Source organism: Callorhinchus milii, unplaced genomic scaffold, assembly GCF_018977255.1.
Source record: "Callorhinchus milii isolate IMCB2004 unplaced genomic scaffold, IMCB_Cmil_1.0 Scaffold3, whole genome shotgun sequence".
Taxonomy (NCBI): Eukaryota; Metazoa; Chordata; class Chondrichthyes; order Chimaeriformes; family Callorhinchidae; genus Callorhinchus; species Callorhinchus milii.
Window position 1 is genome coordinate 63,400,271 of NW_024704744.1, and position 26,871 is coordinate 63,427,141.

At 44.4% G+C, this 26,871-nt stretch overlaps 2 protein-coding genes across 2 annotated transcripts in view; both read left to right on the forward strand.

Annotated features, from left to right (window-relative positions):
• Positions 1 to 11,228, forward strand: part of heatr5b (HEAT repeat containing 5B) — a 56,481-nt gene extending 45,253 nt beyond the window's left edge. The window contains exons 29-37 of the mRNA XM_007888933.2: positions 637 to 874; positions 2,444 to 2,698; positions 2,861 to 2,988; positions 4,622 to 4,769; positions 4,914 to 5,177; positions 6,171 to 6,395; positions 6,720 to 6,871; positions 8,894 to 9,107; positions 10,640 to 11,228. Coding sequence (XP_007887124.1) covers positions 637 to 874; positions 2,444 to 2,698; positions 2,861 to 2,988; positions 4,622 to 4,769; positions 4,914 to 5,177; positions 6,171 to 6,395; positions 6,720 to 6,871; positions 8,894 to 9,107; positions 10,640 to 10,947 — 1,932 coding nt within the window. The 3' untranslated portion in view covers positions 10,948 to 11,228. The remainder of the gene's footprint in view (positions 1 to 636; positions 875 to 2,443; positions 2,699 to 2,860; positions 2,989 to 4,621; positions 4,770 to 4,913; positions 5,178 to 6,170; positions 6,396 to 6,719; positions 6,872 to 8,893; positions 9,108 to 10,639) is intronic.
• Positions 11,229 to 22,663: 11,435 nt separating this feature from the next.
• The window catches only part of strn (striatin, calmodulin binding protein), a 45,032-nt gene continuing 40,824 nt past the window's right edge, over positions 22,664 to 26,871 (forward strand). Inside the window, exon 1 of the mRNA XM_007890489.2 lies at positions 22,664 to 23,094. Within this exon, the coding sequence (XP_007888680.1) occupies positions 22,867 to 23,094 (228 nt within the window). The 5' untranslated portion in view covers positions 22,664 to 22,866. The remainder of the gene's footprint in view (positions 23,095 to 26,871) is intronic.

Consider the following 26,871-nt stretch of genomic DNA (forward strand, 5'->3'; position numbering starts at 1 on the left):
TGGTAACAAGGGTGTCCAGACTCTATTCGAATTTTTAACTCAGCTATTATACTGTGTTTAATGCAAATGCTTTAGGAATAACTTTTGTCATCAATGAAATAACGCTTAAATTTCAAAGATCACCAACATCTTCACTCGGCCATTAGGGTACCGCACTGGTGGAAAGGAGTCACATGTGTTCTGGAGTGACTCAGTTTACTTTGATTGAACAAGGGGTGTGGTTGTACTTCAGGATGACCAGAATGCTGGTCCAAATCTGCCTGACCCTAAAAGCATTGTAACTGGATGGATATTACTGCACACTCACCAGTGCTGCATCTTCCCTGAAGGCTGGGCAAATCCAACTCAGCTTTCAGGATGCTCCAAATCATTTGCCTCCATTGAATTAAATGGAACTGCCCCAGGATGTACACAACTTGCATCAGTGTTGAGGAGCAATGAAGGACAGGATCAAGAAGGAGCATTATTATAGTGGTATTATTTTCCCTTAGGAGAGTATTCTGAACAGAAAATACTCCCTCCTCGATTCCCCTGCAATGACTCTTGAGTGCTTAATGTCCAAAGTGATCTACTGAAAGATATGCATTGTTCCACTTAATCTTTTACCACCTGTTGTATTTTTGTTTACCTCCCAAGGTGTACATTGTAGCTATGAACACTAAGAAAGAAGCAGAGACCAAACCAATAAAACCAGTCAAGAGCACCGATGGCGACAATGATGATTTTGATGCTACAGATGAGCTCCCTGCAGACAGCTTGATAACACTAGTGCAGCCAGAGCTGCTGATTCTCAGTCGCCTCTGGCTGGCTGCACTGAAAGACTATGCCCTTTTAACTCTACCAGCAGAATTTGCCAGCCAATTGCCATCTGACGGTAGGAAGTGACGTGATATCCCTTTTTTTGAATAAGCAAAACACTTGTAAAATGGATATTTAATAGCATGAGCGCAATTGCGAGGCATAATCTAGCACAGGTTCAGTCAAAAATAATCTTCTAATAATCCTTGCAATAATCCTTGCATCTGTAGTATCTAGTATCTGCCTAGAATAGGCTGAACCACAATTGCAAGGATTACCATAAGATTATTATTGGCTGAACCTTGCGCTTTATCTTATCAACAAAATACCTCAAAGCACTTCACTGGGTTTACTGTGGAGCACAGTGACTTTGCGTATTTGTAGGCAGATGTCTGGGTGAGACAAAACTTCAGAGAGACTCAAGGAAATATGAAAGTAAAGGAGACTCACGTTTCCCCAACTGCACAGCAAATTTAATCTTATCGAAAAAAACTATTTCCAAAACATATTATAGGCAGAATTCACCTGGCAGATCAGATTAGCTAAAAACAGATGTGATGAAAATTCAAATATTTTTAATAAGCAATAGATTTCCTTATACAACAAAGAATAAAAATCGGTAGACCCACCAGATATCAAGGTGAAAAATTATGAACGAAAAATAGGATGTCTCTGTCGCATGTCATTTTGTTCCTTCATTTTCTTTACTTTTGGTTTCAGTCCTTATAAGGTGAAAGTGGCAGCAATTGCCTTGATCAGACATAATCATAAAATGTTATAGAACAAAAACAGACCATTAGCCAAAATGAGCCACCTAATCTAAACCCAATTAAAAGAACGATTTGTAGCAGCGAACTCCACAATACAATCAAAATGTAAAGAAAGCACTCTCTTTGAGTCAGGAGGTGTGGGTTTCATCCCATGTCGGGACTTTAAATTCAATCTAGGCTTGCACTCCAGTGCTAGGGGAGCGCAGCATTGTCAAAGGTTCCATCCTTTGGTCAAGACATTAAACCAAGGTCCTGTGTGCCTTTCAGGTGGACATTAAAGATATCCCATGGTATTAAAAAAAAGGGAACTTGTCCTGGTGCCCATCTAAAATTGGTCATTCACTTCATGGTTGTGTGCAGAAATTGGCTGCCATGTTTGCCTACAAAATAAGCAGTCATTTTTCTGTGAGCGGTTTGAGATCTTGATGTGAAATATATACCAAATACAAGTTTTTTTTAAAAAAAATGTTTTCCTCCTTATTCTTTTTATCATTCTCTTAAACTCATACTGATTAATATTAGGACTTTGATTCTGATTGTCAACATTGATTCAGGGTGAGGCAAGATTTTATTGTTTAATTAATAATTAAACATTGTTTCACAAGTCCTGTTAAAACATTTGGGAATGTGAGATAAGCAAGATACGAAGACTATTGAAAGAATAACTTTGGACTATTTCCACCCCTGCTGAGGCTTTGCATAAGAACTAAACTGATGGTATGTGTAGAATGTTCATTTAAAAAATAAGTATTAGCCCATTATAGAAAATATCCTAAGTTATAGATGTTTCGGATATCTTCAAGTGGGGTTAATTATTTGAAGGATAAGAATTGTGTTTTGGCTGCTGTTACACATTTGTGTTTATCTTGTTCTAGGAGGAGCATTCTATACACCCGAAACCATAGATAGTGCCAGGCTGCACTACCGTACCTCCTGGGCCCCAATATTGCACGCAGTGACAATCTGGTTGAACAGCACGGGATTCACTGTTGCAGATTTGCCAGAAGATCCACCCGTTTCGAATGCGCAGAAAACCCAAACGGGTGTTGTCTTGGGTCAGTCATCTGGTGCTTCAATTCTTGCCAAAACACTGGAAGCGATCAACACAGATCGGCTTCATCTTATATTTGGTAAGCCACAGCATTATTTAAGAAGAGCAGAGGTCATCTGAAATAATTCCGTTTTTTTATATCAAAGCCAGAAGCAAAAAGCTTTTTTGTGTTCATTGAACATTTTCCCCAAATTTTTTTTATTAACTTGACAAACCAGAATTTGTTGTCTTATTTTTATAGGCATCAGTATAGAGTTTCTATGTTCTCCCAGGCCTGAGGAACCGTTGGAACATGTTGCAGCTTGCCTACAGGCTTTGCACACATTGTTGGACTCCTCCTATGCTAGAGCCTACATTGGAGAGGATCAGGTAAGAGGTTAATCCAATAAACACTATACATTTGTCAATGTGTCATTTGTGCTGTAAGGGTAACTCTGACGAATGATCCAGTGTGAAAACCTTGTCAGTCATCTGCGTTTAATATTCCATATGTGATGCATTTTCCGTAATGATTCATAATAGATGGTTTATCACTCCCTCCCCCCCCCCCACACACACACACCCAATCGCAAGTTCACAAGTACAACTGCTCGGATATTCAGGCCTTGATTTGAATCTTACCCGCAATGGGTTCATAAAGGGAGCAGATTAAAATAAGAAGCCTAAACAGTTTTAGAACTAAAATAATGCATTCTTTCGTCAGTTTTGAATTATCTACTTTTTGCTAAAGACATTAAAAGAAGCTACTGCATGGATAGTGATTGAGGTACACACACACACACACACACACACATATATATGTAGCATTTACTGTGTAATTTCCATCAAACTTCCACATTATCCCACATCCTTTACTGATGCTTCTTTATCAGCAAGGCAGATCTGGATCTCTTGGCTGAATGGCATAAACAGTGTGGTCCACCAATCAGGATGGGTTTGTTTTTAATAGGGGAAACTGCGAGAAAGTGCCAATTAAATTGCAGGGAATTGGGGAGAAAATGTGAGATATTCAGCCTAGACAGAATAAGTTATGTGTGTGGGAGAGAAGAAAATTCCCATTATAGAGAACAACAACAACAACAAGATTCCATTTATAGAGCGCCTTTCGCATCGGGAGGACGTCCCAAGGAGCTAGGGGAGGGAAGGGAGGGAGCGAGGAGGGGGTAGAGAGTCGAGAGGGGAGCTGAAGGCACAGTCAAAGAGAAAGGTCTTGAGACCGGCCTTGAAGGAGGAAAGGGAGGAAGCGGAGAAGACACTGGGGGATAGAGTTCCAGAGCCTCGGGGCTGAGGCTGAAGGCCCGGCCACCGATGGTAGGGCGGTTGGGGCGGGGGATGTGGAGCAGACCGGAGCCAGAGGAAATGAGGGTACGGGCAGGTAAGTGGGGGGATAGTAGGTTGGAGAGGTAGGAGGGAGCAAGGCCGTGAATGGCCTTGTAGGTGAGGATGAGGATCTTGAATTCGATCCTCTGGGGGATGGGGAGCCAGTGGAGGCGAGCGAGGGTGGGAGTGATGTGGTCGCGAAGCCTGGTGTGGGACAGTACACGAGCTGCAGAGTTCTGAATGACCTGCAGCTTGTGGAGGGAGGTGCCGGGAAGGCCGGCGAGGAGAGAGTTCCCATAGTCCAGCCTTGAGGTGATAAAGGCGTTGACCAGAGTTTCAGTAGCGTGAGGGGTGAGGTAGTGCTGTAGTCTGGCGATATTCCGGAGGTGATGGAAGGCGGTGCCAGTTGTGGCGCGGATATGAGGGAGAAAGGACAGCTCGGGGTCGAACAGAACCCCGAGGTTCCTGACCGGCTTTGAGAGGTGGAGAGTGCAGCCTTGGATGCTGATGCTGTCAGCGCCTGCGGGAAATTGGCTGGCATGGAATTCCCCACTGATGGAACAAGTTAACTGAATAAACATATGGCAGAATGTCCAAAAATAAATGTGTTTGCATAGCTCAAACTGAAAGCACAACCATATTGTCTAAGAACTTGAAATATTCGTGTTTGATTCACTTACAGCTTCTTGTAGTTGAGCTGCTTAATGTATTACACCGCCTTTTGCTTACTTGTGGCCCTCCCTCAATCCAATTACAAGTGACTCGTGTTGTGCAGCAGACAATTCGAGCTGCTCAAGATTATCTTCAAGAGCAACAGCAGAACATTCAAAGTAAGTTTTGTACTGAAACTCCTATTGAATAAGTGTACATTAAAGTAAAGTTGCACACTCCGACCATTTGCTCTCATATTCTTGCTGTATAAGTTGTTAGAGCTTGTTTGAAAATGTAATATTGTAACGTTCAATGTTTTCTAGGTGGTAAACCCATTTCTGAGAAGGATTCACTGGGGGAAGGAGGTGAAACTGGTGGTCTCATTCCCGGAAAATCGCTTGTGTTTGCAGCACTGGAACTACTTATGTTTATCCTGGTGCGACACCTTCCACAGCTAAATCCTAAAGTAACAGAATCTCCCAGTCATGTTCCTAACAAGGCACAGCTTTTATCAGAAGAGAGCGGCCGCCTTGTTGCTGCCACTGTTACTATCTTGGCTGATTTGCCATCTCTTTGTTCTCCATCAGGTAAGAATAACTTAAAAAGAACTAACTTATGTACTTGAAGCTGCAGATACATGATTAGCACAAATGTCTCCATGTATTTAAAGCCTGCAGATAAATGATGAAGCCCAAATTCTACAGTAAAAGCAAGTTTTCTGTTTACTTGATAGGAACTAATTGTGGAGGAAATCCTTTTATCTTTTCATATTACTGTACCTTAATTGAATGTAATACCATCAAATAAATGAAAAGTACTTACAGAAAGCCGACCTTCTCTTAAGTGACCTATTCTCTTTTGTGTTCTCTAATACTATTACATTCAGTGTACATTCTGGGCAGAAGATAGACTAGACTGAGACATGAAGGTTTGTAGAGCTGTTTTGCATTTGGCCTCCCCCTGGGGACAGAGGTCATTGACCCAAGCGAGGTAACCTGCTGATCTGGATTGTATTTCACATATGAGTGAGGGGGATGGAGTGTTAAAATCTGTCCTGAGTCTGCTCAACTTTTCCTGCCAAACTCCATGGTTAAAAAGAAAATAAACCTGCGTAAAAATATCAAGTGGCACGTAATGCAAATCTTTTTCATTACTTATTCGAGATCTCTTGTCATTTGTTCGATCAAATGATCAGAATTATCCATGGTGTGTGGAAGGTTGTGAATGAAGAACAGGGAATATTATACCAAAATTAAAGTAATATGACTGTATTCAAAGGGCAAAGCTTAAGAAAATGTCCTGAAAGAGGTTTGATTTGGATGACAGAAATAATTTTACATCAGAGTATTTTTCAGATGTCTTTGTTCCTTTTGAGTATTATGTTTCTGTTTGATTTGTTAGTTGCTCAGTTCTTAAGCTGTCATTAGCTGAAATTTACTTTTCGTTACATTCATGTTGTTGTGCTATGCCTAATTAACCAATAAACATGATATTTTAAACCCCTGGATCACTGTAAATATTAGCTTGTAATTAGGATGTTTTATATCTCCGAATAACTTGCATTTGTTCACCCTTCACAGGCAGTATGACAGTGCTACCCACAATCCTTTATCTTATCACGGGAGTACTGAGAGAAACAGCAATAAAATCAGCAGATAATCATGTAGCTCCTCCAGTCAGTGCAGCTCTACAGGCAATAAAGACTATCATTACTTCTCCATTGGCCAAATCAGATGAAATCCACAAGCCATGGAAAGGCCTCATATGTAGCTCTCTGGCTTCTGTTTTGGAATATTCAAAACCAGGTAGGTCTTGAATTGTATAAGCAAGTCTATACTAACAGTATTGGACTAGAGTGGGATATGGTCTCAAGTCCGAGTGACTGGTGGAACTGATGGAACTTAAAGGAGTAAGGTGGTTGGTCTTGTTACTGCTGCTGCTTACTAGTTGTTGTTAATTAAAAGTAATTAATGCAGTGTTTGTAATTGTTAATCAATCATTTGAAGTTATTTATGCTCCTTTGCACCTGCCATTTCTCTCCTGACTGCAAGCAATCAGATATGGAGATTCATAGCTTATAGAAAATGCAGTATGTGCTGTAAAAGTTTGGTTTGCTTCCTGTTTTTCAGAGGAATCAAAATCTAATGTAGATGAAGTAAGCATGCTCACAGCCATTACCCTGTTCTTATTGCCTGCCAGTAACCAGGTAGTTGGCATTCAAGCTCTGCAAAATTGTTGCATTGAGAGATTCAGAAGTGCTTTAAATTCCAACGACCCCTGGGTAAGTTTTTTTTGTGTTTGAAATTTGTAAAATTGTTGTGTTTAGTAAAATTGCTCTCCTAATCTGGTCTCCACTGCAAGAAAAGGCAATACATACAAATTTATATCTACGTCACGCTTTTTGTGTCAGAAGGATGTCGTAAGGCATAGTCCTGGTTCAACACCCTAGCACGATGTGGGAGATGAGGTCAATGGGGAGGGAAAAGATGTCTGAAGGTGTGGTCAAAGAGGAAGATTTTTATGTGGACTTGAAATAGATGAGAAGCTGGTGGAGTCGGAGGGACACCAGGATGGTTACAGACAGTGGGGCAGATCAGCTGAACGCCAGGCGATATCTGTCTATTCCTCTGAAAACAATTAACTTAAAAAAAATTTAAGTTAAAACTTTCTATTAACTTTTCTAGAAGGGGCAGATGGACAAAATCAGAGTTGCTTAGAATTATCTGCCTTTCCATCTGTGAACACAACAATATTCACATTTTTGTATTTTTATCGAGTCTGAATTCTATTTCAAATGTGTACAACCATTGCATCTGTATAGCTCTGTATATATTGTCTATGAAGCAGCAGCTTCTACTACAAACGTAACGTATAGGACAAGAAAAGACTCTTGCAAGAGTAATTTTTGTTGATAAAGTATGGGTAAAAACCATGAGGTTATGCAAAGAGAAGGGAGTTTCTTCTGGTGTCCTGGTCCTCTCTTTGATTATTTATTTAATGGCTGTTTGAGAGACCTTGTGTGCAAAATAGCTGCCACCTCTGTCCACAATCAAATCCCACTTAAACTCCTCTACTCTAAGGAATATAATCCTGGTCTTTCATCACAGCTAACCCCTTCAACCCAGTTATTAATCTAGTGAAAAATTGCTGTACAACCTCCAAGAATAGCCTTCCTAAGATTAGTTACCCAGAAAAACACACTACTCCAAATTAGATGTGGTCCCAGCTCTCTATAACTGGAGCATGTTCTTTTATAATCTAAATCTCATGTTATAAAGGCTACCATCCCATTTCTTAGGGATTGCTTTCTGAATTTATAAACTTAATTTTAATGATCTACACTTGAATTACTAGATCTCTGCTCATCTACCCCTCCTAGTGCTCCTCCATTTAGAACAATGCTTGTCTTCCATCTGATGTGTATTACCTCACACTTTGCAATGCCAAAACTATCTGCCATAGCTCTGGCTATTTGTGGGGCATTACTGTGCACAAATTGTCTGCTGCGTTTACGTGAAAATTCAGTCACTACACTTCACAGTTAAGTCCTGTGAACCGCTTTGAGACATCAATGATTACGTATTTTGTCTCTTTATGTTTTTCACCTGTCCTTCACAATTTATAATATCCTATTTTAGCACCATCTGTAATCTTAGAAATGGTCCCCTCTATTCCTGTATATAGGGTCAGTCAGTATTGAGTATTGGTATATCAGTCAGTATCCAGAAAGAATCAGTATTCAGTTTTGATAGCACAACATTGCAGGCTTTCTGCTTCAACAGAGAAATGAACTGCTGCTTAAAAAGCAATCACGAATATATCATGTTACTATGGTTACTGGAGAGAGTATATTTGTCATAGGAACATGGAAGTCTAACACATCTAATCAATATTCTCAGTGAAACATAGATCTTTAAAGAAATCTGATATTAAAAATAAATTCCTATTTACTTATTTAACATGTTCTAGAATATTTATTTGATGTTCATCAGAATGCAGTCAGTTTTACAAGGTTGAACTGTTTCCATAAACGGCTTTGTCATAAAATGAAACCTCTCAAAGCGCTTTACAAAATAAGATTGATTTGAAATTAAGCAAATGTCACTATATAACCAACACTAATCTGCACTCAGCAACATCTCAATGAGACTGCTCATTGAGATGTCCTTTTTTTACTGCCTGGAAATTGCAATCATATAAAATCTGTTGATTGCATAAATCCTGCTGGTGGCACAGTCTGTAGAGATGTAGGTAGACTATTGCAGAGAGTAAAATGAAGATGAGTGTCTCTTTCTCTTTATAGGTTCAAGCAAAATGTTACCAGCTCCTGCTTTCAGTGTTTCAACACTCAAATCGCGCCCTCTCTACTCCATATATCCATGCACTGGCTCCACTAGTGGTTGAGAAGCTAAAGACCGTGGAGAAAAATAAACCAGAAAACAGTGCTGAACTTCAAGCGGTACAAGAGGGAATCAAGGTCCTTGAAACACTGGTTAATCTGGGAGAGGAACAGAATAGTAAGTTGGCTCATTATACTTTGCTGCTATCTCTCAGGCAATGCACTGGATATTCGTCAACTCAATACCTTAACCTATCTTCCAACTGATACAACTTATGTGAAGATTATTGATACTCTCATGTTTTATGTTTTAATAATGGATGTAGTCGGACAAGTGTAGAGTCCTATGAATCCAGAATTAAAAACATGAATTTTAAAATGAAATGTCCTCATAGCATGTTTTTCACCATGCTTCATAAATGAATTTTAGCAACATAATGGTCTATCTTAAAATTTGTAATGTAACCCCAGAACTGTAGAGTTTACAAATTTGACTAAGTTAGAGCATTCTGGCGTCTAGGTCGCAAAGTTGTGGTTTCAAGTTGGACAATAGTACTAAGAGAATGTTGCACTGTTGGAGGTTTGTTCTTTGATGATATTAGACATCTGCCTAGTGCAGGGTTAACAAATTAGTGATAGGTATTAGTGTGGGTGTAAGTATAGCTGGCCTGATTTGTTCTAGAAGGCGGAGCTGGATGGATTTAAAAAGCTGGAAATAAAAAGGTTCCTTTGTACCTGTGTTTTTCTCCCCTTTTTAAGCTTTGCACATTTTTGTAAACCTAGCACTGTATGAGTAACCATCCAAAAATACTTGGATCTAGACTAACTAAATTGCAAATGATCCTCCCACAGAGCATTTGGTTCTTTTGCGTATTACAGTGTCATAATTCTTTTTTACAGAGGCAAACGATATTTTTATACCATGGATTCCTGTCCTATTTTAATTTTTTTTACAAAAGGATTTACAGCACCAAAACAGGCTATTCTGTCCAACAAATCTGCTGATGTTTATACTCACATGAGCCTCCATCCATCCTGATTCCCTTGCCGTATTTCTCTCTATGCCCTTCTCTCTATATATGCACAAATTTATTTTCTTTCTGCTCTTTGTCTTCAACTGCAATCTTCAGGCAAGAAAGAGTGCAGCATACTTCCAGTCCTCCACCAGAATGACTGAAAATTGACCAAAAGGAACATTTTTGTGGCTTAGCCACTGCTCCTGCCTCGGTAAAAGACGGGACATTCACAAGCCCAGAACCTACCACTCTTAATCACAGCAAATGTTCAGCAATTCAAAAACAAGCGATATGTAAAAGTGCAAAATTAGCGATGCAACAACACTTGATTTTTTTATATAGGGAATGGTGCTTCCAGAATATACCCTCACTTCAATACAAAATAATTCAGCATTGTTGCATAAAATGCTAAGGAAATCAGCATTGCTGCATAAAGCAGCAGGTGCAAGACTGGTTGGTGAATGCTGCCTTCTGATTTATTGTATATTTTTAGAGTTGGAGCCAACATGGCACCTTCTGAAAATAGTGATTTAATTATTTTGATGAATTCAGGATTTCTTTTAAAATTGCATAATTGTCAAGGCTGGAGTAGTTCAAAGTATGTGTTGGATTCATTTTGACTTACTAACTGCACTGAGAACATGCTAGCTGAGAAATACTGTACTAATGAAAGCTCTTCCTCTTTTTTTTAAAGGAATACAGCTACTTGCTCTTTTAGTCCCAACCCTTATTTCTTACCTGTTGGATGAAAATTCATACAACTCAGCTACCACAACCTCAAAGGGTCTTCATGAATTTGCACTGCAGAACCTGATGCGTATTGGTCCCCTTTATCCAAATGCATTTAAAGTGGTGATGGGAGCAGTGCAAGAGCTCAAATCAAAACTGGAAGGTGCAATTCGAGCAAGCCAGGCCAGCAACAGAGCGAAGGCAGCAATGCGACAAACACGGCCTGTGGTACAAGCTGCTCCAACCATCAAGCTTAAGACCAGCTTCTTCTAAAGGGTGGTGTGAATCTTATTGTGTTATCACACTGATTGAAAATGCAGTGAACATTTAAAACATAACGTTTAAAACTATCATCTTTATTGTTGTTCAAGTGTGAATTGCCTATGATCTTTTCTGTACAGTCCAGGTTCAAGGTTTCTGTTGGGTGTATAAATCATTAAAAATAATTGGGGTTTATTGTTCGGAAACGGTTGTGTATAGATATCACATAATTGTATAGCAGAGTCATCTAAACTGCGTGTTATAAATAAAGGCAATGCAAAGACTTCAAAAAATGTGTTTAACTACTTCTTCGGTATCTTCAAAGTAAACAGCCTACTTTTACTCAATACAATTAGCATGCTTTTATTGTTGGACAAAAATATTTAATCTCAAGTAAAATAATGGTGCTTATTTACAAACAGGTAGGGATAAGATTAAAATATTTAAGATAGATTCATGTAAAATTACTATCTAAATATTGCTGAATAAGTGAATCGTTGAGTTTTGTTCTATAATATTCACTTGAAATACTGTATTTCAGAATGTTATTTTTACTATCGCCTCCAGACTTATTCTTTTCCAGTATCCCAAACAGTGGGACTTCTTACCTCTGTTTTGAACACTTCTTCTGGAGGCATGAAGCTTTGCCAGCTCTCCCAAAGCCTAGCCAATCAACAGATTGGTCGTCCAAGAGATGCTGAGTCACTTTCAAAGTCGTTCCACAGGTCCAATGAATGGCAGGGTAGGGTATGAGCAAAAGGACCACAATGTAGCTATTATTGCTCAAATGACTACTCAACCTGGCCATTAATGGCAATTATTCTTCATTTAAGCATTTTGGGATGTCCTCCCTTTGTGCAAGGGACTATATAAATGAAAACCTGTACTGTATTACCTGCAACAAAAAGACCAACACATCCATAAATATATTTAATTACTTAGTTGTTCAGGCAGTTTGATCAGATGCATTGTATCTCGCTGGTTTTCACTGGACAGAGTCATAAAAACATAAATGCTAAACGAAAAAAGACCAAGGTCCATCTAGTTTGCCTTCCACCTTCCTGGCAGTTGCTTGCAAATATGTCCCAAATTACCTATGTTGTTATTTCCTAAAAGACAACTATCTATAAGATCGTAAGAAATGGATTGTACAGATATTTTCTCAAAGTTGATATTAAACAGCTACTTTTAGAAGTTATTAATTTGAACAGACTTAGCATATTCCCTCCCCACTCTCAAGAATGTCTATCAAACTGAAGTGATATCCTGTATATGTCATCATGCATATTAAAAGAAGTACAGTGAAAGAATATTATTAATAGTAGCTTGGTTCCAAGATGGAGCTCCCTTCATTGCAAAGGCTTGTCAAGACCGCACTCCTCAGTGGGAGTAAAGAGTCTCCTCTGTGCTAAGTTGGAAATAGATCTCTGGTGGGAGGAGACAGATATTTATGTCTGAAAGCACCAATAACTGAAATTAAAAAACGTTCAACTTAGAAGTACAGGTTCACAAACTTACCTGCTGCTCAATCCATTATGATGATTCCATGAACAGTAGCTGAAAATGCCAAGATCAATTTGCCCGATATTCGGAGTGGTCTTAAAAGCCTCAGAAAAGATAGACTTTGAATATGAAAATAACATTGCTCTGAACCCCACCTGCTAATTAGGACCAATTAATGATTTTGCCCGTAACATCATGGAAATGTTTGCGCCACGAAAAGGCTTACAGAATTTTTTATGTCTTAGCAGAATATATCATAATTCTGTTACTTTCAAATTATTTAGTTGGTAGTAAATTGCATGGAATGTCTTGTTTCATGTGGCTTAATTTTAGCTAATCTTTTATGTGGCAATGTGTCAAATGCTTTCTGGAAACCCATATAAATAACCCCCTTTATTTATCACGTATGTCGTTCTGTCAAAGAACTCTAGTAGAGTCATGAAACATGAGAGTCAACATGGGTTTGCATATTTATCAAGATGCTCAGTTAACAACAACAAATTGCATTTATATAGCACCCACCACACCGGGCAGTGTCTCAGAGCACTTAAAATGCATGCAATGATAGACTATAGTAAATTGTGCACTACTGATTTTAAACACTCAGGCCTATAGTTTATCAATCTATCATCAGGGAAAAAATAACTGAGCGTCTTGATAAATATGCAGTTAATCTCTCCCTGATGATAGATTATAGTAAATTGTGCACTACTGATTGTAAACCCAGAGACCTATAGTTTATCAATCTATCATCAGGGAGAAAATGACTGAGCATCTTGATAAATATGCTTGCTTTGTATTTTCTTCGGTTCTTGAATGATGGAATTACATTTCCTGCCTCCAATTCTCTGGTACAATTAGCTGGAGTGTCATTGTCAAAAGGCACAAATGTATGAAATAAATCGACAAAAAGCCTTTGTTCTAAAATTTTCCTAGAAGCTTTGTTTCCTCTGTTGTGCCAAGCATTCAACTAGATTAACTCTATGGAGCTGAAGTCCGTCCAGAACTTGAATGCTATTTCATATCAAGGAGGCTCCTCCAGCATTTCTTTTGCACGCTCTTGCACAGTAAAGCAAAAAAGGCTTGTTGTTGTTTAATCCCCCTACCATAACAACTTTCTGTTTATGTTATCCATCTTGCTATGGGTATTGCTCCTCCTAAATTTTCCTCTTTTGCTCCCCCGCAACTCCAAATATGCCACCCTACGCACTCTTCCTCCTCCCTGCATCCTGTGGAGTCCTGTGGCTCAGTGGTGAGAGCACTCGCTTTGCAAGTGAGAGACCTGAGTTCAATTCCAGGCAGGGTGAAACCTTGGGCAAGTTTCTTTACTCCTTTCAATCTATGACTGTTTGTGGAATTGGTACTACTAATGGATATTGTTTCATTGAATTTCACCCTCTTGTTCCTGTGTTAAAATTGAACTCACATGACTGTTTCCTAACATTATTTTCCATGGCCTAACAGCAACTTACATTTATGTGGAGGCCATCACAAGGATAACGTCTTGGAGTGCTTAACAGTAGATAGGGTGGTCTTACACAGAGCTGGAAAGAGAGGGGAGGTGACCGAAGGCATGGTCGAACAGGAAAGTCTTCAGGTGTGACTTGACGTCAGGCAAATGGGGCAAAACGGAGGGATTGAGGCAGAGAGTTCCAGAGATTTGGGGCATAGTGGCTGAAAGCACGGCTGCTGGTGGTGGAGCGGAGGGAGCGAGGGGCGTGCAGAAGGTCCGAGCCAGCTGAGCAAAGGTGATAGTGGAATGGTTCCAATAACAATGGAATTTCTTATCTCTGTCTTCAACATTTTTTCTCTGGCTGTAATAAACTTAATCAGATTCCAACTCCTAACAAAGGTGTGGCTTAGCGAACTGAGTTACATTAGTTGCTAACAATGTCTGTGAATTAGAAATATGGCAAAAGTTTACAAAAGGGGCTTCATTAAAGAGCAAATTCAGGCAATCCTGGAATAAAAAGGAGTATATTTCGAATTGAGTTGACGCCAAAACCCTTGAAAGATTTAGACAACCAGTAAGAATATAACAACAACTTGGATTTATATAGCGCCCTCCACGCCGGACAGTATCTCATAGTGCTTCACAGTAACGGATCCCAAGGCTGAGCCAGTGGGAGGGGGAGGAAGGTGACCAAAAGCGCAGCCGAAAAGAAAGGTCTTCAACAGAGACCTGAAAATAGAAAGAGAGGGGGTGAGGCAAAGTGAGTGAGGAAGGCAGTTCCAGAGTCTCGGGGCATAGTGGCTGAAGGCACGGCCGCCGATGGTGGAGCGGAGGACTCGGGGGACAAGGAGGAGACCAGACCCGGAGGAACGAAGGCAATGGGTACTGTTTTGAGGAGAGAGGAGGTCAGAGAGGTAGTGGGGGTGCAGAGGAGCGGAGGGATTTGAAGACCGGGGTGAGGATCTTGAAGTCGATCCTCTCTGGGACAGGCAGCCAGTGTAGTCTGGCAAGGACTGGGGTAATTGGGGAGCGGAGTTTGGTGCGGGTGAGAATACGGGCGGCAGAGTTTTGAATAATCTGGATTTTGTGGATGGTAGTGGAGGGGAGGCTGGCGAGGAGGGGGTTCGAATAGTCCAGCCGAGAGGTGACAAAGGCATGGACCAAGGTTTCAGCGGCTTTTGGAGTGATGATTTGGCATAGACGGATGATGCGTCGGAGGTGGAAGAAGGCGGTGCTGGTGAGGGACCAGATGTGGGGTGATGAAGGATAATTGGGGGTCGAACCTGACGCCTAGGTTTCGTACAGGTTCGGAGAGTTTTAAGGGGAGATCAGGTTGGTGGAAGAGGTGAGAACCGTGAGATTTTAGACATTGACGAGAGCCAAAGAGTATGGCTTCCATCTTGTCAACGTTCAGCTGAAGGAAAATTGCGCTCATCCAGCCCGAGATTTGACAGGCAGGCTGACAGAACATCGGGACTGGGGGTTGCAAAGAGAGGTGGAAAAATAGAGTTGGGTGTCGTCCACATACATGTGGAAATGTCTGCGGATGACATCCCCAAGAGGGAGCATGTAGATCAGAAAGAGGAGGGGGCCAATGATGGATCCTTGGGGTACCCCGCAGCTTACCGGGTGAGAGCGGGAGGAGAAGTTGTTTGTGCAGATGTACTGCTGGTGGTTTGTGAAGTAGGACTCAAACCAGGCGAGTGCGGTCCCACTGAGGTGGATGACGGAGGAAAGGCGATGGTGGAGGAGAGGCAATCATGGAGCAGCTGGACGGTTGCTTCAGGATCTCCGCGAGTGGAAGGCCAGAGGGATAGGATGTTTGATGATGTGAGGGCCTTTGTGAGGGTCTCAGGGGGTCCTTTTCCAAGGGCGGTAGAGGATGGTTGAGGGCTTGCTGGAGGAGAGAGAGATGTGAGAGGAGAAGGAGATGAGAAAGTAGTCTGAGATGGGCTTGTCCACTATGCTGAGGTCCGAAATGTCAAGGCCATGGGTGAAAATGAGGTCAAGGGCATTACCATGGTTGTGGGTAGGTGAATTTATATGAAGGGTGAAGTTTAGGGAGGAGAGGAAGGCAGTGAAGTCGGCAGAAGTAGGGCAAGGGGAGCTTAGGTGGAAGTTGAAATCACCCATTATGAGCCGACGCTCGTGGCAGAGGGTCAGGGAAGAAAGGAGAGTAGAGATGTCTGTGTGGAAGAAACCGGGGGGCTTAGGGGTGGCGGCAGACCAGGAGGATTTTCAATGGGAGAGAGGGATGGAAGAGGGTAAGGTGCTCGAAGGAGGGGAAGCAGCCAGAGGAGTAGGGGGTGAGACCAAGGGAGGCTTTAGAAATGAAGGCCACCCCGCCGCCACGTTGGTTTGGACGGGGGGTGCGGTGGAAGGTGTAGCCTGAAGGGGAGGCTTCCACGAGAGGGACGGGGTCATTGGGGGAGAGTCAGGTTTCGGTGAGCCCAAGAATGTCAAGGTGCTCGTTCAGGATGAGGTCATGGATGGTGAGGGCTTTATTTGAGAGGGAACGGACAGTTTGGAGGGAAATGCGGGTGGGTTTGCTGAAGGGAAGGGAAAGGGGGAGGAGAGGGAGGAGAGAGTGATGCAGAGAGGATTTTCGGGAGTACAGGAGATATTTAAAATCACTGAGATTATAAAGCATTTTGAATGACTCAGGTGTTTGTGACATTACTCGACTTCAGAACTATATATCTGATTGCAGAGAAGGCAGGCACACCCTGGGAAAAGAATATTTGTTCGAGAGTCATTCCTCTGCTTAATTAATGCATTCCAGCCTGTCAGGTGCTGGCAACATGATTTGTTTTGACTTGAGCCTGCCAAATTCAAATTGTATTTGAGACATAGTGGAAAAGAAGCAGGTCTCCAATGGAATCACTGCGTGTATTGTCAGGAGACCAGCATGTTTCTTAAAAAATAAAACAGTTGTGGTCAAATTAATGAACAAAATCATAATGAATTTTGTCCCCCATTCCTTGAAGTCTGCCACAATTGTTTGCAACAAGATTCCTAAACAAACATTGAATTTTTCATGCTGTGAAGGACAAGCGCTCAAGGCAAATATTGTGGGTCTTAGTCAATCTTAAGCTCACCTGCACTTGATATTTCAATCGGTGTTACTTGTAGTGTATTGGCAATCTGCGATTATAATGGAGAAATCCTGTTAGTTGCTGACATGCCAAAGGCATTACGAGTGAACACTGACTGAAATTTCATTGTAGCAATATGTTTTAACCCTTTACTGCTAGAAGTAAACCATCATAAAGTAAATCCTTGCATTTATTTGATAAAGCACCTATCACAACAACAACTTGCACTTATATAGCGCCCTCCACTGAGGGTAGCGTCTCAGAGCACTTAACAGTGGCGAAGCCTGACTCCGAGCCAAGGGAGGAGGTGGCCATAAGCACAGGTGGGACTTGAGAAAGGGGAGAGAGGGGGCAAGGCGGAGGGATTGAGGGAAAGTGTTCCAGAGTTTTGGGGTGTAGTGGCTGAAAGCATATCCTCTGATGGAGGGGCGGAGGTTGTAACAACAACTTGGATTTAAAAAGCACCCTCCATGCCGGACGGCGTCACAGGAATGGATCCTGGGGCCGAGCCAGGGGGAGAGGGAGGAAGGTGACCAAAGGTGCGGTCGAAAAGAAAGGTCTTCAACCGAGACCTGAAAATAGGAAGAGAGGGGGCGAAGCAAAGGGAGTGAGGAAGGGAGTTCCAGAGCCTTGGGGTGTGGTGGCTGAAGGCACAGCCGCTGATGGTGGAGTGGCGGATTCAGGAGACAAGGAGGAGGCCAGACCCAGTGGAGCGAAGGCAATGGGCACTGTTGTGAGGAGAGAGGAGGTCAGAAAGATAGGGGGATGCGGAGGAGTGGAGGGATTTGAAGACAAGAGTGAGGATCTTGAAGTTGATCCTTTCTGGGAAGGCAGCCAGTGCAGTCTGGCAAGGACTGGGGTAATCGGGGAGGGGAGTTTGGTGCAGGTAAGAATGCAGGTGGCAGAGTTTTGGATGACCTGGGTTTTATGAATGGTAGTGGAGAGGAGACCGGCGAGGAGGGAGTTAGAGTAGTCCAGCCGAGAGGTGACAAAGGCATGGACCAGGGTTTCAGAGGCTTTTGGAGTGAGGTATTGGCGGAGACGGGTGATGCGCCGGAGGTGGAAGAAAGCAGTGCTGGTGAGGAACCAGATGTGGGGGAGGAAGGATAATTGGGGGTCGAATCTGAGACCTAGGTTGCGTGAGGTAAGGGACAAGCAGGAGGCTGGGGCCAGTTGAGCAGAGGTGCCAGGTGATGGATTGGGGAGTGAGGAGGTAGAGAGGCCAGAGAGTGAATTTGAACACAAGTGTGAGGGTCTTGAAGATGATCCGTTTGGTGATGGGGAGCCAGTGGAGCCTGGCTAGAACTGGTGAGATGTGGGTATGGAATTTGCTCCGGGTAAGTATGCCGGTGGCATAATGCTGAATGAGCTGGATTTTGTGAACAGTGGAACTGGGGAGACCAGCGAGGAGTGCGTTTGAATAATCCAGGCGGGAGGTGACAAACGCATGCACGAAGGTTTTGGCTGCATTTGGGGTAAGGTATGATCGGAGGCAGGCGATGTGGCGGAGGCGGAAGAAGGCGGTCCTGGTCAGGGTCCGGATGTGGAGGAGGGAGGGCAGCTGGGGGTCGAACCCAAAGGGTCTCAAAGCACTTCACAGTAATTACTGATGAGTATAGTAACTATGTATTTGTAGGCATGCTCAGGAGATCAGGACCCATTGGCCTGATAAATGAAGAAATCAGTAGAACCATGAGGAGGTCAGGTAAACCTTCTGGAAGGGAGGACCAACTCGAAAAAAAAAAGGCTGTCTGAAGATTTTTTAAAAATATACTTTTTCAAGTATAGCTTAAAAAACATCAATCGATAAAAAAAATATGGAAGAGTCCAAATTTTGAAAGGTGAGCACTAAAACGTCAGACAAGATGTTAAATCGAAGTCCTATCTGCCTGTTCAGGTGGATGTTAAAGTTCCCATAGCACAATTTGAAAAGAGAAGGGAATATCTCCCCATGTCTTGTCAAGCAATCCCTCAAATAAAATTGGTCATTCACATCATGGCTGTTTGTGGGACATTGCTGTGAACAACTGGCTGCCGTGTTAAACCCTGAAAAGACAGTCAATGCACTTTACAGGATATCTTATGAAGTGCTTTGAGACATCGCAACAGCATGATAAGGCACTAAATCAAGTAAAAGGATTATTATTAATTATTAAAATTACTGAACCTATAATATCCGCAACGGTTTGTAGAGTTACTGATGCATTTTGCAAAAAAGCTTTTTTGATGCAACTAATGACTCCTAAACCATGAGATTGTGTGGAACCAAGACTGTTGAATTGATCCCTGCTGGGAAAACACACATTATAGGTCTGACTCATACTTTTATGTATGTATCATTTATGCTGTATGCTGTGTAGGAAGTGTGATCAGCGGATGCAATGACAGACTTTCCAAATCACCAAGACAAGAGGACACAGATTTAGAATTGCAAAGGGCAATTTCAGGATCAACACCAGTAAGTATTTATTTACTCAGAAGAGACTTAAGGACTAGAACAGGTACCAACAAGGGTATTTTATTAAACCCAATGAAATCCTAGTCCATGCTCTTCTCCAAGAGGAACAAAAGCAGTGAGGAGGACTTGAGTTGAACTGCTTTCCAAACATATCCAATCACCAAAGAACAAACGTTCCTCGGAATAGCTTTCCAAAGGAACCTGGCGCTGGGATGTTGGTGCGGCTGAACTGGCTTCTGATCCTTTGAGGAAGGAAGAATGTGTTCAGGACTATACAAAGAATACATCTGCCCTATCCTGGAGTGGAGCCATAGTGCCTAGTGCACAGTGAGCTAGCCCCAAGTCAAAAAATATCAAGGGATCCAGAACCGAATAAGGCTCGTGTATTGCCTACCCTGTTTTATCTGTTCACCCTACCCACACAAGATCTCTGGACAGCAAAAAATTGAGGGAAGATTTCTGCAGATCAGAAAAAAATACCTCCAGAAGACACAAAGTGATCCTTCAATATCCGCATTGATAGAGCAAGGACAGAACCCACTGCACTACACCTGTCAGTCGGTCTGCAGTAAAGGGTGAGCCCCTGCCCAGTCCAGCCCCACTGATCTCAGATCTGTCTGAATCTCACAACAGGTAGGGTCATCCTCAAAGGCAGCATAACACCACAAAAGGATGAGAAACGGGTTAGAAACTCTGAGCCATCCTCAGCAGGTTGCCAACAACAGTAGCAGTAGTAAAGTAGTAGTAGTAGTAGTAACCAGGAAGCGTGGTTGAGGTCAGGACACTGATCTCATTTTCTTTTAATTTTTTTTAAAAAAAGCACGACGCTGAGAATAGGAAGTGGGCAGAGTGGGTCCTCTGGAAGGATAAGATCAAATAGACCGAAGAGCCTTCCTACTTTTGGACCGAACTGAATCTGGTGTGTGGTGCACGGGGGGGTGTGTCAGGTTGTGTGTGTGTGCGGGGGGTGTGTGTGTGTGTGCGCGGGGGGGGGGGGGTGTGTGCAGGTGTGTGTGTGCACGGAGGGGGTGGGGTGTGTCTGTGATGTGTGTGTGTGCGGGGGGGGGGGGGGGTGAGGTGTGTGTGTGCGGGTGTGTGTGTGCGCGGAGGGGGTGGGGTGTGTGTGTGTGTGGTTGGGGGGGTGTGGGGGGTGTGTGTGTGGGGGGTGTGTGTGGGGGGGTGTGTGTGTGCGGGGGGTGGGGTGGGGTGTGTGTGCGGGGGGGGAGTGTGTGCGGTGGGAGGGGTGTGTGTGCGGGGGGGTGTGTGTGCGGGGGGGGTGTGCGGGGGGGGTGCGCGGGGGGGGTGTGCGGGGGGGGGTGTGCGGGGGGGAGTGTATGCGGTGGGAGGGGTGTGTGGTGTGGGGGGGTGTGTGTGCGGTGGGGGGTGTGTGTGCGGGGGGGGGGGGTGCGGGGGGGGTGCGGTGGGAGGGGTGTGTGTGTGCGGGGGGGGGTGTGTGCGGTGGGGGGTGTGTGTGTGCGGGGGGTGTGTGGGGGAGGGTGTGCGGTGGGAGGGTGTGTGTGTGCGGGGGTGTGCGGTGGGAGGGGTGTGTGTGTGCGGGGGGGGGTGCGGTGGGAGGGGTGTGTGTGTGCGGTGGGGTGTGTGTGGGGGGGAGTGTGCGGTGGGAGGGGTGTGTGTGTGCGGGGGGTGTGTGGGGGGGGTGTGCGGTGGGGGGTGTGTGTGCGGTGGGGGGTGTGTGTGTGCGGTGGGGGTGTGTGTGCGGGGGGGGTGTGCGGTGGGAGGGGTGTGTGTGTGCGGTGGGGTGTGTGTGTGCGGTGGGAGGGGTGTGTGTGTGCGGTGGGGTGTGTGTGCGGTGGGAGGGGTGTGTGTGTGCGGGGGGTGTGTGGGGGGGGGTGTGCGGTGGGAGGGGTGTGTGTGTGCGGTGGGAAGGGGTGTGTGTGTGCGGGGGGGGGGTGTGTGTGTGTGCGGTGGGGTGTGTGTGGGGGGGGGTGTGCGGTGGGAGGGGTGTGTGTGTGCGGGGGGAGGGGTGTGTGTGTGCGGGGGGTGTGTGGGGGGGGGGTGTGCGGTGGGAGGGGTGTGTGTGTGTGCGGGGGGAGGGGTGTGTGTGTGCGGGGGGTGTGTGGGGGGGGGTGTGCGGTGGGAGGGGTGTGTGTGTGCGGGGGGTGTGTGGGGGGGGGGGTGTGCGGTGGGAGGGGTGTGTTTGTGCGGGGGGGTGTGTGGGGGGGGGGTGTGCGGTGGGGGGGTGTGTGTGCGGTGGGGAGGGGTGTGTGTGTGCGGTGGGGGGTGTGTGTGCGGTGGGGGTGTGTGTGTGCGGTGGGGGGTGTGTGTGCGGTGGGAGGGGTGTGTGTGTGCGGTGGGGGTGTGTGTGCGGTGGGGGGTGTGTGTGCGGTGGGGGGTGTGTGTGCGGTGGGGGGTGTGTGTGCGGTGGGAGGGGTGTGTATGTGCGGTGGGGGGTGTGTGTGCGGTGGGAGGGGTGTGTGTGTGCGGTGGGGGGTGTGTGTGCGGGGGGGTGTGTGTGCGGGGGGGGGTGTGTGTGTGCGGTGGAGGGGTGTGTGTGTGCGGTGGGAGGGGTGTGTGTGTGCGGTGGGAGGGGTGTGTGTGTGCGGTGGGGGTGTGTGTGTGTGCGGGGGGTGTGTGGGTTTGTGTGTGCGGTGGGAGGGGTGTGTGTGTGCGGGGGGTGTGTGGGGGGCGTTGTAGAACTCGTAAAAATGGCAGCGGGTCGACACTCCCGTGACGTCACCAGAAACCGCTCAATCGGCGCTGGCTGACGTGCGTGGGCCGGTGTTGCCCGCTGCGCAGTCGCGTCCGCCTGTGTTGACAGTTGGTGTGGGGCTGGAGCCGCGGGGGACGAATACGCGGAGAGGGGGACCTGGGGCAGCGGCTAAACACCCGTGACCGGCAAATCCGGGGGAGGAAGCGGACGGGCTCGTATTACAATTAAAACCGTCACCGAGAAGGAGGGAGCTCGGCGCGCCCGGCGATTTTTTTTAAAAAGAAAAAGAGCGTCCGTCTGTTGTCAGGTTGAAAGACAGCGGAAATAACTTACTGGCCGCCAGCGGGGCCTCGGTTATTGTCAGACCGGGGGCAGGCAGGGAGAGAACCTCGCCGTGAGTGAGAAACGAGTGGCCACGGCACGGAGAGCCACCGCCCGCGCTGCCGGCCGGAGCCAGCGAGTGACCCGCGCGCGAACCCGGCAGCCTGCATGGAATGCTCGGCGCAGTTTGAATTCTAACGGCCGCCCCGACGTCCTCGCGCAGAGGCAGCGCTCGAGCGGCCCACCGGCGCGAGGAGGAGGAGGAGGAGGAGGCGGCGGCGGCGGTGGTGAGAGCTGAGCAGAGGCCACCCCGCAGCGGCTACCTGAGGAGAGGAGGGGGGCGAGGCCGGCGAGGGCTCAGCGGGGCCACGCTCACCCCCAGGTCGGAGTGGAGGCGGAGGCGAGCGACGAGGCGTTTTGGGACTCCGCCATGGACGAGCACCCGAGCGCCGGCGTGTTTTTCGCTAATAATTCAGTGCTGAGCGGCGGCATGGGGGGGCCGGGCATCGGCAGCAGGAGCCCGCAGCAACAGGGCCAGGAGGGCGAGGCTCCGAGAGCGCAGTACAACATCCCGGGCATCCTACATTTCCTGCAGCACGAGTGGGCCCGCTTCGAGGTGGAGAAGACGCAATGGGATGTGGAAAGGGCGGAGTTACAGGTAATGACCGAGGGACATGTTCAGGCTCTGGGCGCGGGGGGGAAAGCCGCCCCGGGGCCAACGGCGCTTTGTTTATACTGTAGGAGAGTGAGCCGAGTGGCAGCTCCTGGCTTGGGTTCAGCTACGGGCACATTATTTTGTACGTGTTTCGGTTTGATCCAGCGTTAGTCCGGGTCACGGAGCGGCTGAGTTTGTAACGTGCGGCTCTCTGTCCCCCTCCTCCCGTGCTGTCGGCCGCCGGGGCCGGGGCGAGAGATGCGGGGCGACAGGAGCGGTTTTGCAAGCTTGACATTCCAAGATGGCGATCAACCCATCGAGCCCTTGACAAACCCCACAGGCAGCCGCTCAAAAAAAAGTTACTTGAAGGCTTGGACTTTGACGATTAGCATTATTTAATCCGAGAGAGCTGGAGGGTGGTGGGGGTGGGGGGGGGTGTAGAAAAGTCGTAGAATTTGACGGTGGATTCGCAAATAAGTTCAGCGCTGTTCGTGCTGTAAGGGCAACGTAAGTGTTTCGTAAAGGAAGTAAGCGAGCTCGAGCAAAAGAGTGAAGGAAGTAGTGAGTGTATTGAGCAAAACGGGTGGATGATTGAACGATTGCAATAGAGTCATTGCTCAATCGTCCACCTGACAGTGGGGTAATTGGTGTTCAGGCGCATGATTCACAGTATATCTGGGTCATTTTCCACCTGCTGAATTTTATACCAGTGTTGCTTGCGAAGTCCTATTATGAAACAGTGAGATAAATTTGATTGTAATAAATAGGAATTAAAACAGCTAACCGAATTAGTTATCGAGGAACAACGGGAGAGGGATTAGGAGGCAAGGAGGCTCATACGTTTAATAATAATGTTTAGATTTGATGGTGCCTTTCACATCAGGAGGATGTCTCAAGAGTGCTTCATCGGATATACTGTAACGTACAGTGTCTGTATCTTGTAGGCATTCAGTTTCCTACCAAAAAGATTAGATTTATTTGTACTAGTCATATTTTATAAATCGGATAAATTACCAATTCATAACGGTTTCTTGGTTCCAAGTAATTCTAATCCTATGCAAATCATCTCCTAAATTGTAATGGCACATACACACTTTGCATTGGAGTATGCCTGCACGGTGTTTCAGTTAAAACAAGCTTGGGAAACAAAGTCTTGACCAGTCACCACATGCATGCTACATTGATGAAGTACCGCACATGCAGTCCAGTGTACTCCATTGAAAAAATTGCAGAAAACGATATACTTGTTTGCTGTTATATGTTAGTTGTGTAAAATCCAACTTATACTAGTTTGCCTGTATCTTGTGAAATTTATATTAAATGTTATGGTCCTGACTTCTGCAAATTTTACTATATTGTCACTGGGCTTCCATAGGGCAGGTCAATGGGATTGAAAGGATTGTTCTTTGAAAGAGCCATAACAGACTTGATGGGCTGAATGGTCTTCTGCGCTATAAATTTCTATAGATCTGTGTTTTTGATTAAATTTCAGCATGTTCAGTTGGTAGCACCCTTGCCTCTGAGTTACAAGGTTATGGGTTCAAGCCCCAAATTGGGATTTGGAATTTATAGTCTTAAATTGACACTCAACTCACTACAATACTTGGTGTGTATACAATACAATTGTTGGAGGTGCTGTGCTTCAGATATGTCAGTTAGGTAAGGTCTTATCTGCCTGTTCAGGTAGACGTTAAAGATCCCAGTGCACTATCAGAGAAGAGAGTTTCTTCCAATGTCTGGTCAATAATTTCCCAGATAAAATTGTTCATTCACATCTTGGCTGTGTATGGGTCCTGTAGCATATTGGGTAGAGAGCACTCGCCTTGCAAGCGACAGGACATGGGTTTGAAGAAAGAAATTAATAATTTGGTCACTTCAATCAACGACTGTTTGTGGGACACTGCTGTGTGCAATTGGCTGCCGTGTGCAATTGGCTGCTGTGTTTCGCCCACAAATATACAGTCAATTCACTTTACAGTATATTTGGTGAAGCGCTTTGAAACGTCGAGAAGACGTGCGAAGTGCTATATCAAATGCAAGGATTATTATTCTCAGGTAGGATGAAACCTTAGACGAGTTTCCTTTCTCTAGATGCCTAGCCAGCAAGTTGAAAATCGATTGTTTTGCGGATTGTATTCTGGATGTAATAATCCCTTCAATAAAAAAAATTCACTCAATTCACAATTGTTTGTGGGATACTGCTGTGTCCAATTGCCTGCCGCGTTTCACCCATAAAATATAAAGTCAATTCACTTTCGAGTGAACCCATATCTTATGAGCGACATGATACAACGCTTTATCAGATGCAAGTATTATATCTATTGACGCATTTTGAGACATCTTTCTGATATGAAAGGCCCTATATCAAATCCAAGGATTATTATTGTTTTAATATTTTATATTATGATTATACTATGATTTGGGTTTGAAAAATGGGTAATATTTAAGTTTGACTGAGAACCAGTATTAAAATAATAAAATTGTTGCATCATTATTTTCTTCAAGATGAATCTCGTTCATCTAAATGGCCACCTTACATTATTGTCAAGAAATGCAGTACAAAATCACATTTGTATAATGCATTTCATGTCGGGAGGACTTCCCAAATAGCTACTGAAGTACTGTTACTACATTTTGTTCTATAAACACATGCACTGTATTGTGTTCAAGATCACACATGATATAAAACAATCATGGCAGCTATCCTGGTAAAAATAAATAAACTGAAAAACCAATTGACTTTTAATTTCCCTTCCTAAAAATGTTCAACAGAGTGCCTATAATTACATGCATATTAAAGTGCCCAACTAATCAAATTTAGATTTTGAGTAAAATATGTCTTATTTCTGCAAGAGTGCTGCTTTACGGTGGTTGTTGTTTTTACTGTGCACCAATATGCAGTATTATTGACTGATAGTAAGACAAAATTGTGAATGTGGTTCACAATTCAGCACATCCAGAGGAAGCATGTATTTCCAGTGTTCTTAATTTATATTTTCATTTGCCTCCCTGAGCAGGTAGCTTTGGATTTTGCATTGAAAGTCACCTCTCATAGCAAAATTCCACAGGAATATAAGAAAACTGAAATAGGTTGAGGGCATTCAGCCTGTTTCATTAGTTTATTTGATATTTGAATCCTGATTTCCATACCCTTTATATAGATGTATATTGTATATAATTTTCTATTGTATATGTATAAATAGATGGTCAACCTCCAAGGCTAGTATATCCTTTCTAAGATTGGGTGCCCAAAACTGAACAGTAAGCACTCAAAATGAGGTCTGACCAGCTCTATATATAACTAGAAAAGCACGCCTTTTTACATTCTGGACTAGGCATTTCATAGTTTAGTGTCACCTGTAAATTGATCTATGGAGGATACCACTCATCTATGGAGGATGCCAGCCAGAGAATGTCTTTTTTATAACCACTCTGCCACTTACCTAACAAATAATTTCCTCTCCATGATACAATATCTTCAATTCTATGTGTCTTAATTTTAGCCAATTGCCCTTTAAGAAAAGTGCTTATAGTAATGAGCTATTTTAGTTCATTATCTCAGTTATTTGAACACTCTTTTCAAGAATTCTTTTATGTTTCAAAATTAATTGAATGATATTTAGCCAAACAGATAATGCAAGACTGGAAGTGCTTTTATCCTTTAAATTATACTGTTTTCTACCTGCACACTTGTTTGTAATTATGATAACTGCAAGTTTTCTTTGTTCCATCAATGTTTTTTTATTAACCTAACTTATTGAAGTCGTGTTGCTTAGTGGT